The following is a 17,981-nucleotide window of genomic DNA, read 5'->3' as shown; positions in this document are numbered from 1 at the left end:
CCTCTGGGCAGCATGAATATCTGTACCAAAAGTTCATATCAATCTAAGACAAGTCACTAAAACCCCAAAATGTTGATCTTGAAAGTAAAGAGGGTGCCTCCTGTTGGATTAAGAGATATCTCTCCAAGTGACCGACAGACAGTCCGACAGAACAACGTAGCCAACAAGGTAAAAAAAAACAAAAAAACTTTCCTTTTTGTTGTCACCTCCAGAGAGGACGACAAGGGCATCAACATCGGCATCCTGGACATCTTCGGCTTCGAGAACTTCAAGAAGAACTCCTTCGAGCAGCTCTGCATCAACATCGCCAACGAGCAGATCCAGTTCTACTTCAACCAGCACATATTCGCCTGGGAACAGGTGAAGTTCGGACCACGGCGGCGGCAGCAGTGTGTCTCTCTCTCTCTCTGAATCCCTCCTGAAGCACGTCTGCGTGCAGTTTTCACCTTGGCGCTGCCTCATTTCCATCTAAATTGTGATAACATGTCATCGTTTGTCAGTCTGCGCTTTAAGAAGGGACGGCCCGGGTGAAATATGCTGCGGACTTTATTTACGGCAGATTGAGGGCCCCCCCCCCTCCCCCTCCGTTATGCGCTCTCGTGGGAGTGTTTTGCCTGAGGGGGGGAGGGAGGTTAGAGAATGTTTTGCTAATGCCAAATGATTTGGACTCACCCCATGGAGAGGGGCTATAAATCATCCCAAACGAGGGTCAATTAGGAGTTGAAGACACTTAGTGATGGACTTAAACTCACTCTCGGGTATTGCTGGAACCAGGCCCAGGAATATTTCGCCCCATACTGCCAAGAGCATATACATCCAGAGCGTAAGGGAAAGTGTGGTGTGCAGATTTACTGTGACATTTTAAGGATTTAGGAGTAATTTGTATGCATTTACCCCTTTAAACTGTGTGTTTTCATACGTGTTTACACTGCGTTACATATTGTGCCAATCTACCTGCATCATGACGTGCTTCATTCACTTGACAGCGGTAGTTCGTGCCAGAGTAAGCGGCTTGATTTGATGTTGTGTGCTCCCATTTCATCCTTTTTTCATCACGGAGTAGAAGTCCCTGTTAATGTCGCTGAGTCATACGAGCAGCTCTGAGTCAGCCCGATGTGATCAGGTTAGCTCAATACAAAGTGGAGGGCGAAGCTCATTTTTGCCCTCGAGACCGGATTTATCTTCATAAAAGGGAGCTAAAATGCAAGAAAATGACATATTCTATCTTTTATCCTGTTCTATCAATGGACAGCTGATTTCTGTATTGCTCGTGTTTTTGGAGTTTCTGAATGCTTGTGCATGACATGTGGGTGCGAAAGTGCCGTTTGGATAGAAAATTCATAATTAAGGTTAACTTGATATTCATTTGACTTTGTAGCACCAAGTCACACCAAAACCAGAAAAATCCTCACTACTTGCCAACAAATTTAAGCAGACAAACTGCGAACAAGTGCCACCTGTCTTGGCTTTTTTCTTGACCACATTCACCTCTGCTCAACCCAACATGTCCTGATCACAGACTGTATAAATAGCTTGCAGGTCTTAAAAATTAGGCCGATGCATGAGGGCCTTAAACTGCCATACCACTGAGGGCCACTAGGGCTGGCACAAAAAAAAAGGCTCTGGCTTTATACATGAAATACAAAGTCAGTAAAAAAAATTTCCACATTTTGGTGTTATTTGCTAAATCACAACGTTTTATCAGTTTTCTGTCGGTCTATCTAAAAATAATCTCATTGTTAATTAGATATTAGGCCTTAAAAAAGCCTTTTTGGGGAGGGGGGGTGTCTGTTTGATTGACAGGGCTGTAGTGCGGTCAGGTTTCTGCTATAGGTGGGCGGGGCATAATGTCCTCAGGGTTTCCAGTCAGTCAGATCCACTGCTTGGCTCACATACATGTTAGTATTTATGATGAATTAGGCTTCAATACACAAAGAATTGAATTTGGTTTAATTTTGCTCTCCTGGCTTCTTTATTTTCTATTTTAAAAGTGATACTACTATGAGTACATTTTTGTCCTATGATTTGACCCATAAAAGAAATTAAAATATTATAGATTCAGGCTCTTCAGGCGGACAGCGAAAAGGGAATGTTTACATCCAGAACATCTCTTTAAATTGGGAAAGAATTCAGGTGTTTTATAATCCCACTTTTTAAAACTACCCCTCCCGTACAGGATGAGTACCTGAACGAAGAGGTTGACGCTCGGATGATCGAGTACGAGGACAACCGGCCGCTCCTGGACCTGTTCCTGCAGAAGCCCATGGGGATGCTCTCCCTTCTGGATGAAGAGAGTCGCTTCCCACAGGCCACCGACCAGACACTCGTAGGTCAGTCACTCCGATATCTGCAGGATGAAATCTGTTTTAGGGTGGATTTACTGTCTCCTGCCTTTTTTTTTTTTTTTTTGTACATTTGGATCAAAAAGCAAATTATTTTGGACTCTTTCATTGTCAGAAATCTAAAGAAAGAAACACCCAAAGGCATGACGTAAAGCCTACGATGGAGTATCGGGGCCTTCAACGCCTCCTCATTTAGTATCAGTTTTAGTATGTAGTTTCGTATTCAGTATTGGAGGGTATACAAAAAAATGGTACCAGGTGCTATCCCATGCTTTTGTCCAATGGAAAAACATAAAAAAGCGGAAAAAGGAAAAAGGGTCTTAACTAAACTCTTACTTCTAGCAATCCGACATTATTGGTTATTTCCAGTGACCAAATTCTCAGGAAGAACAAGTAAGTGTCAAAAGTCAAAGTCAGACTAAACAAATTTTAAAGTGAGGTCATTTCCTCACAGTGCAGGGGTTAAGTACTTATGAAATGTCACTGGGACTTCTCACTTGGAGAGCCTAGGGTGGTTGTGAGGATAATTAATTGATGCGTAATCTGGTATTTTAGAGAAATTTGAAGATAATCTCAAGACAAAAAGCTTCTGGAGGCCGAAGAGGGTCGACCTCGGCTTTGGTATTCACCACTACGCTGGAAAGGTAATTATTATTCGATGATATTAAGTTTTTGAGTTTTTTTTTTTTTTTTTTTTTTTTTTTTTTTAAGCTAAATTTAGTTTCTATGTGCTTTTCACATTTTAATTGATTTTTTTTCCCTGTCTACCAAACTCGAAGGTGATTTACAACGCTGCAGGCTTCTTGACCAAGAACAGAGAAACTCTACCGGCCGACATCGTGCTACTGCTGCGGTCGTCGGAGAACGAGCTCATTCGCAAACTCGTCACACATCCCCTCACCAAAACAGGTGAAGCGGACGACAACTCTTTTTCGGGATTTGGAGGGAATCTTTCAATTAAACACTTTAAAGGCAGCACTAAAATAGTTAGGCTTTTTTTTTTTTTTTTTTTTTAAGCAAGGCTTCCCTCTCTTGTCTGCTCGATTTTGGTTGTAACAAGCTGGCTTTGGCAGTGAGGTTTTTTTTGTTGGCAGAGTTGGCTGCCAACTTTGTCGAAATTAAATCACAAAGCCAATAATCTCCTAATTGATTTTTTTAAATTAGTCTTAAAGCTGTTGTGTTAAGCGTTGACATTTCATGACAGTGCAAGGTTGTCCAGTCGAGACGACAAGCTTTTCCGCTCCTTTTTAAAAAAACGTTTTTTTTTTTGTTGTTTTTTGTCCAGTATGACAGGAGCCCACTTTCAGACTTTTCCGCTGAAAAAAATACCCCAATAATTGATCCCACCTGATATGACTAACTCTTCCACTGTTGAGGGCGGTTTGTTAACCGACTCGCTCTCTTTGATCCTCTGTTTATTTCACAGGCAACCTTGCCCACACCAAGGGTAAAGTCATAAACACATTGCGGAGCCCGCGGACGACGACACGCACCATCACCTTCGCCAAGGTACTTACAGCACTGTCTGCATTATCACTGTATTATCTCCTACATAAAGAACTTCCCCGGAAAAGTCGTTAAATTAATTTTTTTTCTCCTCTCCGACTGTTACTACCGCTGTCAAGAGACTCTGCTCTTGAATGACTTTTCGACCACTTGTGTCTCTGCACTGTTTTCCATTCATGTTTTAACCCAACTGTAATTACAGCTTCAACTTTTGTCTAATTCTTTTCTTCCTTCTTCTCTTTTTTTGTCTTTTTTTGTCTCTGCATTTGTGGTAAAAGATGGGAGTGCTGACGTTTTACAGTTCTTTTTCTTTTTATGAGGTAATGAACATATTTCCATATAACTTGCTCCTTAGTGTATGCATTATTTTACCTTTTCCTCATTATACATATCCTCAAAATTAAATATATGCTAAATCCTGCATAGATGTTCCATAGTTCTGAAGAGTTATAGCTATTTTCCCTGCATACAGTCTGAATACACCTTCCCCCGTTCTCTGAACACGAGAGCTTATGTGCTCTGTTGATATCTGCTGTTCACCTCCATTTCTGTGGTGGATTTGTGTTTATAGCACCGTGCCTCATACTGCTCAGTAATTTAAGTAATTTGGGTTTAAAAAAAAAAAAAAAAAAAGTATCAAAACTTTTAATTTTGGTCTTCACGCATCCAATAATCAGCCCGTCTCTCTCCTTCCTGCCTACATCCAAATAAAACTCTTCCTGGCAGCTTTGCTAAATGTAACCCTCCAGGCGGTTTGCTCACCTAAAAGCAATTCACAGTAGCTACGTCTAAATGAACTGTGTGATGAGTTCTTGAATCTATTTCCATTCATCTGCATATTTTAGAAAAAAAAAAAGTAAAAAAAAAAAAAGCTCATCAAAGGGCTGTGCTCTTAACAAGCCACAATGAGCGATTTAAATGCTGCAAACATGATGGTGTGCTATAAAGGTTGTTTCCTCCCCCGTTGTGTTAGTGCTGAGAATTAGACTTAGAGCTTGTTAAAATGTTATGAAACACGGTTTACTTCAGGTTAATGTGTAGTTTCTGATTATGTTGTGGCAGTTTGTTTTAAGACGACAAACACTTTTAAGTTTTGTTTAATTAAAGCCGTTTTTAAGCATGTCATTTTTGTATGATTTTGAAATATATCTGATTTTAAAACACGTTTAAAAAAAAATATAGATATAGCTTCCGGCAAGTTGTGTTGAAGGAGATCAAACTGTTGATTTGGCACCTTTTCTTTATCCGTTTATCTCTTTCGCAGCCTTCTCTGGAATTAAAGCACACTCCTGAAAAACAAAGGTTGCTCGATGCGCCTCGTGGTGAAACAGTGCAAAAGCAAACGGTGATTGGTGGTTTTTCAAAACGAGATACAGTGAAATGCTTTGATAAAAAAAACAGAGTGAAATGAAAGAAAGGCTTCCATCAAGACTTAGAAGATGCTGCTACTTTAAACAAGTGTGATCCAGATGTACTTTACATTAAGTTCAGTCTAATCATACAGTGCAGTAGGTATCATTTTATTTTTTTGTATATATATTTTTTTTGACATGTTAAATGTTTGTTTTTTCAGTCGGGTGAATCTGGAGATACGCCTTCCCACCCAAGAGAAACCACCAACATGAGAACACAGACAGTGGCCTCCTACTTCAGAGTGAGATTGTCTTTTAATTGGAAAAATGTGTTTCTTTGAGATGTCCTGGGCCTTTGTTCAGTCTGCCAGCACAAATCAGTTTTTTTCTGGACGGTATTTTTTTTATTTTTTTTTGTTTCAAGATGCAATTCCGATCGGAGTAGCACAGCTACGCGTATAAGTCGTTACCACAGCAACCGGTGCAGCTAGGTTGGTGATGTCAGGACACACCGAATCCGATCGCCGCAAATAACAGTGCGGACAATCTCTCCTAAAGATCTGATATTTGAAACAGATCTGATTTGCTTTTGTCTAAACAAAACCAAGAAAACACTTGAATCTATTCTTATCGCCTTGACTGCCACTTTAAAGCTCGAATCGATCCTCATGCTTCTTTTTAGTACTCTCTGATGGACCTGCTGTCCAAGATGGTGGCGGGCCAGCCTCACTTTGTGCGCTGTATCAAACCCAACAACGATCGCCAAGCCAACAAGTTTGACCGGGAGAAGGTTCTGATTCAGCTTCGGTACACCGGCATCCTGGAGACGGCCAAGATCAGACGGCAGGGTTACTCTCATCGCGTCCTCTTCGCTAACTTCACAAGGAGGTCAGCGGCTTCTCACCCCTCGCAATCCAGAGAGGACGATAATGATGTTAATCAAGTTGAAATCGGTGTTGACCCTCGCTCGAGTCTCCGGCTGATTGCAGTGATCGTTGCAGGTACTACATCTTGGCTTTCCATGCGGATGAGGAGCCGGCTGCGACGCCAGAGACGTGCGCTGCAATACTGGAGAAGGCCAAGCTGGAGAACTGGGCAATGGGCAAGACTAAGGTGAGTCAACTGAACTAATTGAGCGTAATGTAATTTCAGTCGGGGTGTGATCGGGGAGGGGGGTATATTAACATAAAGAAATTGCAATTCATATGATTTACCATTTCTGTAAGGTTTTATGACCACAGTGTTTTTAAACAGGACAGTTGAAGCCCAATCTTACTGATTTAAGATCCGGAGAGGATGTGTTAAAATCTGAACTTCATGCTGTCCTTTAAGTAAGCGCTTCAAAACAGCACTGACCTCAAAATAAAAGCCATCAGGGCATTTCTCGGAGATACACTTTGATTATTTTTCCCACATTATTCACCATAAAGGCATCTTTTTCGATTTCTTTGTCAATATTTGCACAAAAACGTTTTCCTTCCCTTTGCAATATTAGTAAATGTATCGTGAATCCGACGCCGCTCACCTGACTTTTACAACTTAACCTGAACTCTCACTGTTGATGTAAGTCGAGATATATTTTGGCTGCGTCTGTTCCCAGCGTTTTAATCTCGTCTCGGCTCGCAGGTATTCCTGAAGTACTACCACGTCGAGCACCTGAATCTGATGGTGCGGCAGACCACACAAAGAATCATCCTGCTCCAGGCTTGTGTTCGAGGCTGGCTGGGAGCCAAGCGCTACCGACGGATATTAAAAGAGCGAGAACAGAGCGTTCTGGTGCTGCAGTCGGGTTAGTAAGCTGTACACTCTGATTGCGTACCAGCACAGGAGCAAGTTATGGAGCTGTCATAGCAATTCGTTGTTTTAATCTCCAGCTTACAGAGGTCATAAAGTTCGGAAGAAGGTGGCCGACGACAAAAGCAAAGTAAAGTTTGAGGCCTTCATCGCCCAGTTTCAGGCTGGTAAGAACAATCTGATATTGAATTATTTTTCCCACGCAATCTAAGATGGGTTTGTATTACATTTGCTCTGTCCTCTTCTTCAGTGTGCAGAGGCTATCTTGCAAAAAAGAAGTACAAAGAGTTGGTAGATGAGAAGAACAAAGCAGCCACCAAGATTCAGGCTCGTTACCGAGGGCACAAGGAAAGGAAAAGCTTCAAAAGAAAACGGTATGAGGGGCAGGAAATGTACACTACATAGCACTGAAAAACGTTTTTGTTTTTTTTACATTACTGTTTTGACCAAGATGTACCCATTTGGTTTCAAGGGAAGCCAAAGAGAAAGAGAAATCAGAAAAGGAAGAACAGACACCAGAACCCGAGAAAAGCAACAATGAAGAAAGTGCCTGTGGTCCAGAAAACGAAGCAACGAACGGGGAGGACGAAGTTAAAGCTGCCGTGGTTCTTCAGAGCAACTTTAGGGGTTACAAAGAGAGGAAAAAGTTTAAGGAGAGAAAAAAGACGATGGCTGGGGCCGAGCTAGAGTTAGCGGAAGCAGTGGTGGAAGAGAAACCGGTGGAAGGTGACGAAGAGACAACCGGCAAAGAAGAAGACAAAGAAAAGACTCTCAATAAACAAGTGGAGAATGAGGAAGATGAAGAGAGTACTTATGAAGCAGAGGAGAATGATGACAGTGATAATACTGAAGTGGCAGAAGAGGACGTGACCATAGAAGTGGCCGATGAAGCGGTGACTTTGGACGAAGACGCTGGACGAGAAGGCCAGGAGGAGGAGGAGAAGGGACGGGAAATGACTGAAGGGGAGGAAGGTGTCAACGTGGAGGAGGAAACCAAGGCAGCCACTGTTCTCCAGAGTAATTTCAGGGGTCACAAGGAGAGGAAGAAGCTGCAGGAAGAAGGAAAGATCCCCGCTAAGAAACAGAAAGCAAAAAGTCCGGCCGACGAAGAAGACGTACCGGAAAAGGAAATGTGCGCGGAAGAGGCGGGAAGAGAAGAATCAACGGAAGCTCGAGCAGATGTTTCTTCAAGTGACGTCAAGTCGGATGACCCGGACGAGGCCAAAGCAGCTGTGGTGCTTCAAAGCAACTTCCGCGGCCACAAGGAGCGCAAACGACTCGAGGAGGAGGGGAAGATACCCAAGAAGAGGAAGAAGGAGCAGGAGGTTGCACCGGAAGATCCAAACGCGGAGCAGGTGATGGAGGCCGAGGACTCGGTGCCGGAAGCCCAGGAGGACGTTTCTACCGAGAACCCGGAGGGCCTGGACGAGGAGAAAGCAGCTACCATCCTCCAGAGTAACTTCAGAGGCCATCAGGACCGAAAGAAGCTGAAAGCAGAGAGAGAAGTGCGAAAGAAAACCGTGGTGGAAGGTGCGATTTCCGAAGAAGCGCGGGAGGAAACGGAAGAGGAGGAGCGGGAGGCTGTGGATGTTGCTGACGTGACGATTGAACGTGTAGAGGAGACAGACGCTAAAAAGGAAAGGCTGGAGGAAGAACAGGCGGCAGTGAAGATCCAGAGCAACTTCAGAGGCCATCGGGACCGAAAGAACCTGAAAGCCAACAAGCAAACGGCGCAGAATGAAACCACGAGACTACAGAGCTTCTCCGAAGAGGTAATAACAGATTGTTGTTGTTAACGCCTCGTGATCTTCTCAGTTTTTATCATCAGTTTCACGTACATATGATTTTCTCTTATCTCTTAAACAGATCACAAATACTTCTGAGGACTTTTTGGCCCTGCAGCACAAGCTGAATGAGCTCATCCATGTGCATCAATCAAGCCCCGACAACAATGGCATGTTTGTGAAAGGAAAAGCGATGAATGGCTTCGCTCCCCAGCACCAACAAGCACGTAAGATTAGTGAGATCGGCTCTGCGAAAAACAAAGCAATAAATATAATTCATATAATGTTGGCGCGGACTGACCCGAGGTTAACGCGCCGTTTTTGGTTCCGTTTTTGAAGCCGTTAACCGTCGGATAATAAACAAAGAAGGTCGGGCTAACGAGGGAATTCATCCGCTCTCACTCTTTACTCATCTTTCGGGAGTCTTTCTGAGTCTGCCGCTCCAAAGATATTCGACAGAGTTCAGACATATTCACCCAAAGATGTCGAAGTGCGGCTGAGTCACTTCCTGCCACACTGGACAGAGAGAAAGAAAGATTATATTCCAGCTTTGACTGTAAACGTCCAGAATCTTCCGTCCAGGAATTGCTGCTCGTTCTTTGTTTGTTATCTCAAGGTCTCAACTTTTGAACGTATATAAAGACACGGAGAGATGCAGATTTTATTACCGCTTTCTCACAGCCGAGGGAGATGTTATCGACGGACGGCGTCCTCTTTTCTCTGTCGCGCGGCTTCATTAGATCAGGAAACCTGAGAAAGTCAAGTGCCGAAACAGGAAGCGCTTCTCCGCACGATGTGTCATCAAAAGTAAAAATTTGATTTGCGCAGGTGATAGCTGTAATTGCTTTTGGGGTGGTGAGTTTGGGCGGGAGGGGGGGGGGGTGCAGCAAATTGAAAGTTCAACGTCTTACTAAAACCGAGCTGGCAGCTGAAATGTCACAGCTGTCGTAGGTTCAGGTGTCTCAAGTAAATAATGCAATAGTTAAGTAATGAGACCGATGACTGCTGTCGGTTGGCAGCAAGATTATCCCGCCATTAATTTGATGTTCGGGGGCTTTTGGAGTTTTATTATAAAAGTACGGGTGCTTATGGACCTCGGTGCAAGCGCCTCAGTCCCGACCGCATCCCTGTCGTGCCAATAATCACGTCAAAGCAACACCCTCTCGCTTAACTACGAGACGGCAGCGACTGGGCTCGCCGGTGAGCACGCCAACGTCGGTTAGATGCCTCGAAACTGCTTGTTTTTTTTCCACATACAATTTGAGTTCTTTTTTAAATGTTTTAAACTAAACAAAAAATACATAACGTACCCTTAACCAGGAGTTTTAGTTGTCTAACCCCAAAATATGATGTCTTCGCCTTGAGTGTAATATTTCCCGAGCCTTAAACACGCCGTAGTTGGCATAAATTGTCGTGGCAATAGTAATCCTTCAGGAATGTTGGCATGCACGAACCGAAGCGTTTGGCACAATCGCCCAATGCCGCTGTTCAAACTCTGTCAAGGAATAGTTTGAAACTTTGGGAAATTATTCACAAATTTGTCTTTATGTTTATTTGTCTCTGTCTTTAGGATTAATATGCTCCCCAGGTAAAAGAAAGATGAGCATAAAGAGGAACGCCAGTCAACATCGCTCTTCATGGGAAAGGTCGTCGAATGTTAATCGCGTTTCGCGAGCCGACGTTTTTCCGACAATTATGGCGGGAGTTAATAAGACGGTGTGTAAAAATTGGCTTCACTTGTTTGAGCCCTGCGGAACGACCTTTAGATGGAGTTGTTCAATAAACATTACAAACTTTTCACCTCCTTTGCCGGAGAGCTTTCCGCACATGATGGATTGTTTTTTTCCTTACACGAACGGTCATTAATTACGAGCAACAAGCAAAGGTCGCTTTAATATATTTCTGATTGCAATAACGCAGATGAGGGACGCTGTTACAGTGTGTGACTCGTGACGAATATGATCGATGGCGACACATCCGCTGCAGCACGGCGGACGGCGGGCGCGGAAAGCCGCCACCTCTCGCTTCGTGTTCGATACCAAAAACGCCGGGAATCGAACGTGGATCGCTTCGTTTGTGTCAAAGGTCGTCTCGCGCAGTCTCTGCTGGAAAATTCCGACTGGCCAGATGCCTCGGGGGTTAAACTGCAGAATGTGTAGAGGGCAGCTCGACAAGCACGGCAAAGTCGAAGGTCGCGGTGGGGTGTTGGTTTCACGCGCGACGGCCACCGCGGCGACGCAGCCCGCCGCGTGCGATGATCCCGCCGGGTCACAATGACCTGCCGCAAAACGCTCCGCACCGTGGTGCGCTTTCAGTGGGAACCGAAAACAACAGTGACCTGACTGGTAATGAAGGTGTAATTACCCAAATAGGTTCATGGGTGGTTTCTGCTCCACATCCAAAACCAACGTATAACTTCAGATCATTTTGTTTGAGCTTGCAGATTCACCATTGTCCGTGCGTGTCCCCAGTCCAGCCAGGGACAATAGTTTCACATCTGTCCTCATCTTTACGTCTCTTTCCCCTCATTTCTCTGCCCCTAACATAAACATAGATCTTTCCATATTTCCAAAAACCCAAATTTAACAGCAGCACTCTCAGTTCTTAAAAGTTGCTGAAGGGCATCCTGGGAAATGTCGTAAAAAAAAAGAGGCTGGAGAAGGGAGGGAGGGCCAAACAGAAATGTGAATTAAAACACTTGCACATTTTAAACTAACGGCAGATTGAGGATGAGTAAAAGTGTATTTAAGTCCGAAGAAGAAGTATATTGCTGTTTCTCCTCGTTTGTCTCATGGCGAATACGCGAGTATTAACCGCCGCGTACGATCGACAAAAGCACCGCCTGATGTTTCGAACTGTCTTTGTTCCTTTTCAGCTGACAAGAGATTGTCGAGAACCCCCCGCCGGACCCAACAGCCAAAGACCCTGAACACTCCGGAGGACTCCACCTATTACAACCTGATTCATGTGAGTCAGAAAAGGATGGTGAACGATTTCAGATACCTTCAACAGCAACGCTTTGCTGTCAGCCGCGACTCTAACTGCGTTCACGATGCACTATTGATTGGCAATTTTATTTGGAGCGCTCCTCGCCACGTACCTTCCTCAGTCTAGATATAACAGCAATCACAAAAGTTGTCTTTAAATGCTCTTTTTCTTTTAATACGTACAGTTTTCTTGAGCGGTGTGTCTTTTGTACTAAAAAGTTTTATTTTTTTTTCCATTGTTGCTTAAATGTAATTATGTGCAATCTTTTGTAATTTCAGTGCTCAATAGCTCAACACGGAGTCTTTAAGTTTTGTTTCCAATGCTGTCGGGTAGTTTTGGTGACAATCAATAATCTGATCAATAATCTGATCAATGAGGACCAGACGTTCGGCATTTGAAATATACAGCGGGACATTTTTACGAAATAAAAAAAATTCAGCCGCATTTTTTAACACGTTTGTTTAAGTAATTCAATGAATTTTGGCCCCAACAGTGACATCAGTATTGTTTATTTGACGTGTAGTAATCGGCTCTCTGTCTCTCTCCACTCAGCGATCTGTCCAGGATGATAAACGCAAGCCCAGGAAACAGGAGTAAGTGTCCAGTTTCTTATTTCAACCTGGTTTTAACAACCTATCACCGCTGTTTTAACAGCTTGGCCCGCCGCCTTGCTTGCTTTCCACTCCGGGCCCAGAGTAATGACTGCAGCCCGGCACCCGGCATAAGGACAGTGTCTGGGTCCAGACTTAACGATCTGCAGCATCACACGCGTCCTCGGTGAAATTAATCACCCTCGTCTGCATCGGCTGAATCTACTCTATGAAATTTAACGCGAGGGATCAAACATATTTTTGCACGGTGCCATTTCGTACAGGATAAAAAAAAAAAAAAAAAAAAATGTTTCATATATATTGGTAAAAAAAATAATAATTCTGCAGATCAGATCGGGGGTTTTTTTTGGTTTTTTTAAAGGAAGGGGGGGAAAAGGAAACGACTAGAAAGTATGTAGATTCATTCCGTATGTATGTGTCGTACAGGCCACAAGGTGAGCGTGGGGGGGTGGGGGGGTGGGTGAAGATGGGCCGATGGGGCTGGCTGAACAAGCCGGGGCCGGGGGTACTTTATCACAGCAGTCTGAGGAGACACACCGAGCCGCTCTTTGACGTGCACACGCGCGCACAGTTTCAGCACGGCGCCCGAAACATCAAGGGTAGTAATTTGTTAGCAGATAAATAAAGCCGGGCGATGGACAGGAGCAGTTTACATGCATCATTAAGGATGAGAAGGTCAGCAGGAACGATGGCATCTCCGGCTGAGGCTGACAGCAGAGGAGGACGGGAGATGGCAAAACGTGGGTGGCAAGGAGTGAAAGCTGGAGAGCGAACGGAGGTGGTTGATGGCAAACGCGAGTGGAGACGCACAGAAAGAGAAATCGGAGGAAGGGAAACGGAGAACGTGCGCTACGGATGTTTTCATTTTAGCGCCGCCGTCGGCTGCTTGGTATTACGTCTCTGAACAGTGTAACGTGATTGTGATTCAGCCAGTTGCAAAACCTTTTAAACATTTAAAGCACCTGCAGTGAAAGTGTTGTTGTGCGGAAAGTTCCGCAGGGGGCGATGTCATTTTTATGTTTCCGATCGCAGCTGCGGGAGGTTTTTTTAGAAACAAACAGAAGTCCTGGCTGGTTTTGGACGAGCAGGAAACAATTTGGCATCTGTGCCAGCTATCGGGGCCGAGCTGGTTCCCCAGAGGCCGAACCACGACTAAATAAATAAGAACTAAAGGGCGTACAGAAAATTTAAGAAAGAGGAGAAAACTTTTGTGTCCCAAAACCACAACAATTCCATACAGATGTGCTACTATGATAACGGCGGAGTACTATTTTACACCTCATACCACTATTGGACAATTTTACTGGAAGTGATAGACGGGTGGAGTGAATACGACCTCTTCAGCTGCCATCAAGTGACACCTGAAAAAGTGAAGTGTAACTTAAAGGATGCCAATTTTTTTTTTCCCCCACTTTAACCTACAAGCTGATGAACCGATGGTTTAAAATCTTGTGCGATCTCGCCAATGTCATTGAGGTTTTTCCTTTGTCACTGCTGCGTCAATCAACATAATTCAGCCAGCAGTCCAGAACAACAGCGAGGTAATTACAATCAAGGAGAAATGATCATTTCAGCCTCTTAACAGCACATTTATCACGATTCATCAGTGGGATGATTGGGTCCTCAACCCCGCATCTAAAAAAAAAAAAAAAACTACAGTTGTAAGGTCAGGTCAGGGCCCCGAGCTCATCAGAGTTGGAATGAGATCAGCGTGCTGGGCGGTATTTTTAGACACACGGCTGATTTCCACTGGAGCTCATCACCATATGTCAATAGTGTGCGAGACTTATTGATCCCCGCATGGAAATAGTCTTTTTCACACTTCTATTAACATGGAGGTCAGAGGGGAGGTTCAGCATCGTAATGTGTCCCCCCCCCCCCCTCCCCGGAGGTCGGGCCTCACCGACTGAGGGCTTGAAAATGATCTTTTCTCACAGAAACATATCGCCGATCTGTTTGAAGAAGTTAAATCAGCTGACGACGCCACGATTACTGGTGGAAAATGTACTGAATCGTGCGTTTATACTTTCAAATCATTGTCAATTTAAAAATCACTTCACGGTATCAGATGAGAAGTTAAAGAAAAACTGAACTGAGGGAAGGGGAAACATGAAGTTGACATATTTAGATCTGAAAGTTGCTCGTTGGCTAAAACAAATATTTTCAATTAAATATGTTTTATATAAAATATAATACTCACTGTCATTGTTTATCATTTTTGAGCTGGTTTTCATTGTTATAATCACTTGAATTATACAAATTAATACAAGTTTCAGGTACATTTACACATTGTTTGTGCTCCAGTCCAGGAAAGCTGCTGGATGTGGACGACCAGTACTACCGGACGCTGTCCACCAGCACGTCTGAGCCCTCCATGTCCATGAGGAGCACATCCCCCGGCAGCAGCATGCCCGAGAGGAGACAGTCCACGGACAGGCGACAGTCCACGGACAGGCGACGGTCCTCGGACAGGCGACGGTCCGTGGACAGGCGACGGTCCATGGACAGGCGACGGTCTATGGACAGGAGGCAGTGTGGGGACAGACAGGCAGCCGCCAGTCGACAGACCAGAGAGAGAGCCGCCACCGAACCGGACCTTCCCACACCTGCCAAAGACAACAGGTACGTTATCGAGGTCCTCGACGAAATCTGCTTATACAGGCCGGGATTCCTTTCAGCAGTTATTTTAATCCGTATCAATGCTATTTCAACTCAGAGGTCCCCCTCAGTAGCTTTTTGGGACCACATGTCCCCTCCGACTCTCATCATGTGTCCAGTGCTTCGCCAAAGCACGTAATACACCCTGTCAGTCCGGGATAGGACAGGACTCTTCTGGCTCCAAAAAAAACAAGATGGCGACGGCCAAAATGCAGAACTCGAGGTTTCCAAACAGCCGCCCACAAACCAGCGGACGACGTCGCAGTTCGTTGCCGCTCGCTTCGGTCACATCCTACAATCGGCTGAGTTGGTCAGCAACTGTTTGTATTTTTTTTTTCTTTCAAAGATGCCTCACTTGCTTTTCATATATCATTTGCTCAAAGGACAGATAGCGACAAACCCCATTTATGAATTGCCTCTATTTTCCCCCTTGTGTTTGGCCGTCGCCTGACGCAGCACATGATAAATGGGCTGAGGATGATAAACAATATGAAACCCTTCTCCCGAATGTGAATCTTTCTGTTTCTACTTTCGATTGGTATCTTTGCGCTGAAATTCACGGTTGTCTCCTGTGTTGTGTCGACAGGCATTCCGTTCCCAGAATGTCCTCCACGGAGAGTCGGACCGACGACAACCCGTACGACTTCAGACATCTGCTGAGGAAGACCTCACAGAGACGGAGGTTGATGAAACACTACTGAACACGGGGAGGAACTTTTACGGCCATTAGGCTCATGATCTGTCAAAATCTGACGCCCGATATTCCCATTGTGGTGAATGTATCCTCACATCGTGGTAGACGATAACAAAACACGTAGTTTGGGATTTTTTTTTTTTTAATTTTTTTTTTTGCAGCTTCAAAACACTTTTTGGAGACAGTTTATTAAGGAAATGACAACCTACTTCATATTTCCTTCTATTTGTGGACTTTGCTCAACAGATTGCATCGATTTTAGGGAACTCCCGAGCTAATTGTGTTGAATACAGCATAGAGCGTGAAGGTAAATGTAAATAATAAAATGATATACCTTTTAAAGTCGCTGTAAATGAAGGTTTATTAAGGTTTTAGTCATTTATATACTGTATTTTCTTGATCTCCATTCAAATACTTGCAGGTCCTGCTTTTAAACTCGAAATACTTTTCATTTCATTTTATTTTGAAGAGTATGTGTTTGGAAAAGCAGCTTCGGTTGTTGTCATGTTGCAAGAAATGTACATTCTGTCCTCTGCTGTAAAGTCCGGTTTGTTCATTTAAAGAGAAAACACATTAAATCCCTCTACATGTAACGTTTCTCTCATTTAACTGCTCTCACATTTCGCTGCTCGCCGGTCATTTTTGCGGAACATGGATGCATATTCACGGAAGATTTTAATGCATTTGTACCTCAGTTTTAAAAGGACATCACTCATTCCTCAAATTCCCCCGATCACTACTGCTTCGTACACAATAATGTTACTTATTTCAATTGAAATCACTTAATTATTGTTGGTAGTTTGTAAGAAAAAAAATCCTAAATGTCAAGTGAAGTAAGCAGAACTAGCTGTGTTGTGTTAATATCAAACCAGCTCGTGAGAATTCTTCTGTCCCATTTCGACTTCATCATTTCTTTCAGATTCAACCTCTGATCTTTATATGACATTTTAAAGGAGGAAAACCCCGACAGGGGTTGTGAGTGAATCCCCAGCTACACGCTGACTGCACACGCTGGCATATAAAAAAAACATATACAGGCGTGGGCAGAACCACAGGCTTTATGAGGAGTCGTGTGTGTCCCCCCCCCAATACTGTGAAAATAACAATATGTCCCCCGATATAGAGAAGAAAATGTGTTAAATATATTCTTCTTTTATGAACACTGTCAACGCTTCTGTCTCTTGTTATTTGCTTTTTATTTTCAATTTATTTCCCACGGTGGAGGAAAACCTAACTGTGTGACTCCCCGGTCCCAATTATACACTTGGTTGCGCCCATGTCGGGGTGTTGGTGAGTCAACTGAAGGAGAAGGGTCACGTCACCCAACAAGCAAGAGAAAAGCAGCACAGAAGCTAGAAATAGGAGTCTTTTTACAGACAGAAAGTACCAGAAACCTGAACAGGTAACAGGTTAGTAGAAGAGGAAATAAAAACAGACATCTCACCTGACTGTTACCGCTGTGCAATGTACACTTTATAGACTTCAGCTAAGTTAGCTGACCACCTAAAGTCCACTATTAAATGTGCTTGCTATGTTTCTGACAGAAAAAGTGTAATTTTAAGGGTCAAACTGCTATGGAAAAGGATTCCTGCAACATTAGACCTTAGGCATTTTTGTGACATTTTGGAAGACCTACTCTAGTAAAAGACTCATACTTTACCATAGTATGTCATCCAAAACGTCATGCTATAGTAGGACTTTTTATTCGTCCAAAAAAATAACAAAAAAGTCAGTAGACGACATACTAAAGTCTTAAGGTTTTTTAATTTTTCGGGAAAAAACAACAACTTCATACTATAGTATGACTTTTTTGTTATTTTTTTTGGACGAATAAAAAGTCCTACTATTATATGACGTTTTGGACGACAGACTATGACTATTTTGTCATATTTTAGACGACATACTATATTCTCAAGGTTTTTATAGCTGGAATTGAACACATAACCTTCTCACTGAGGCAGCAGCAATAAGCACTGTACCACTGTGCCTGTGCTAGCACACCACAGTTTTTTTTTTTCGTTCAAAACATGAAAAAGCGGGAACAATGAATAAAAACTTATTTTATTCAATATAATGAATTGATTGAGTTCTTGGCATCCGGGGAGAACGCGATTTGTTTCCCTGCTGGCAGAGTGCAGGTTGTGCAGTCAGTGAGGGGACTCCAGTCTAACAAGGGGGGAAAAAACACTGTGACAGACAGGAGTCATGACATATTGTCTAAAAAGTAACCCAAAAAAATAATACCATAGTAT

At 43.6% G+C, this 17,981-nt stretch overlaps 1 protein-coding gene across 2 annotated transcripts in view; it reads left to right on the top strand.

The window, feature by feature from the left end:
- The window catches only part of myo3a (myosin IIIA), a 55,616-nt gene extending 38,722 nt beyond the window's left edge, over nt 1-16,894 (top strand). Inside the window, exons 20-38 of one of the 2 annotated variants that reach the window (XM_069159724.1) lie at nt 213-360; nt 2,177-2,330; nt 2,898-2,986; nt 3,122-3,251; nt 3,769-3,851; nt 4,127-4,168; nt 5,113-5,193; nt 5,422-5,502; nt 5,883-6,088; nt 6,202-6,313; nt 6,827-6,989; nt 7,075-7,161; nt 7,245-7,368; nt 7,467-8,766; nt 8,861-9,005; nt 11,654-11,745; nt 12,319-12,359; nt 14,682-14,999; nt 15,622-16,894. In XM_069159724.1, coding sequence (XP_069015825.1) covers nt 213-360; nt 2,177-2,330; nt 2,898-2,986; nt 3,122-3,251; nt 3,769-3,851; nt 4,127-4,168; nt 5,113-5,193; nt 5,422-5,502; nt 5,883-6,088; nt 6,202-6,313; nt 6,827-6,989; nt 7,075-7,161; nt 7,245-7,368; nt 7,467-8,766; nt 8,861-9,005; nt 11,654-11,745; nt 12,319-12,359; nt 14,682-14,999; nt 15,622-15,736 — 3,511 coding nt within the window. In that variant the 3' untranslated portion in view covers nt 15,737-16,894. The remainder of the gene's footprint in view (nt 1-212; nt 361-2,176; nt 2,331-2,897; nt 2,987-3,121; nt 3,252-3,768; nt 3,852-4,126; nt 4,169-5,112; nt 5,194-5,421; nt 5,503-5,882; nt 6,089-6,201; nt 6,314-6,826; nt 6,990-7,074; nt 7,162-7,244; nt 7,369-7,466; nt 8,767-8,860; nt 9,006-11,653; nt 11,746-12,318; nt 12,360-14,681; nt 15,000-15,621) is intronic. The other variant, XM_069159723.1, reaches the window with a different exon arrangement.
- Nucleotides 16,895-17,981: the final 1,087 nt, after the last annotated feature.

The sequence above is a fragment of the Embiotoca jacksoni genome, unplaced genomic scaffold (assembly GCF_022577435.1).
Source record: "Embiotoca jacksoni isolate LCO1_2020_lvr unplaced genomic scaffold, fEmbJac1.0.p SCAF_25, whole genome shotgun sequence".
In the NCBI taxonomy this organism is placed as follows: domain Eukaryota; kingdom Metazoa; phylum Chordata; class Actinopteri; family Embiotocidae; genus Embiotoca; species Embiotoca jacksoni.
This window is presented reverse-complemented; position numbering and strand designations above follow the sequence as displayed.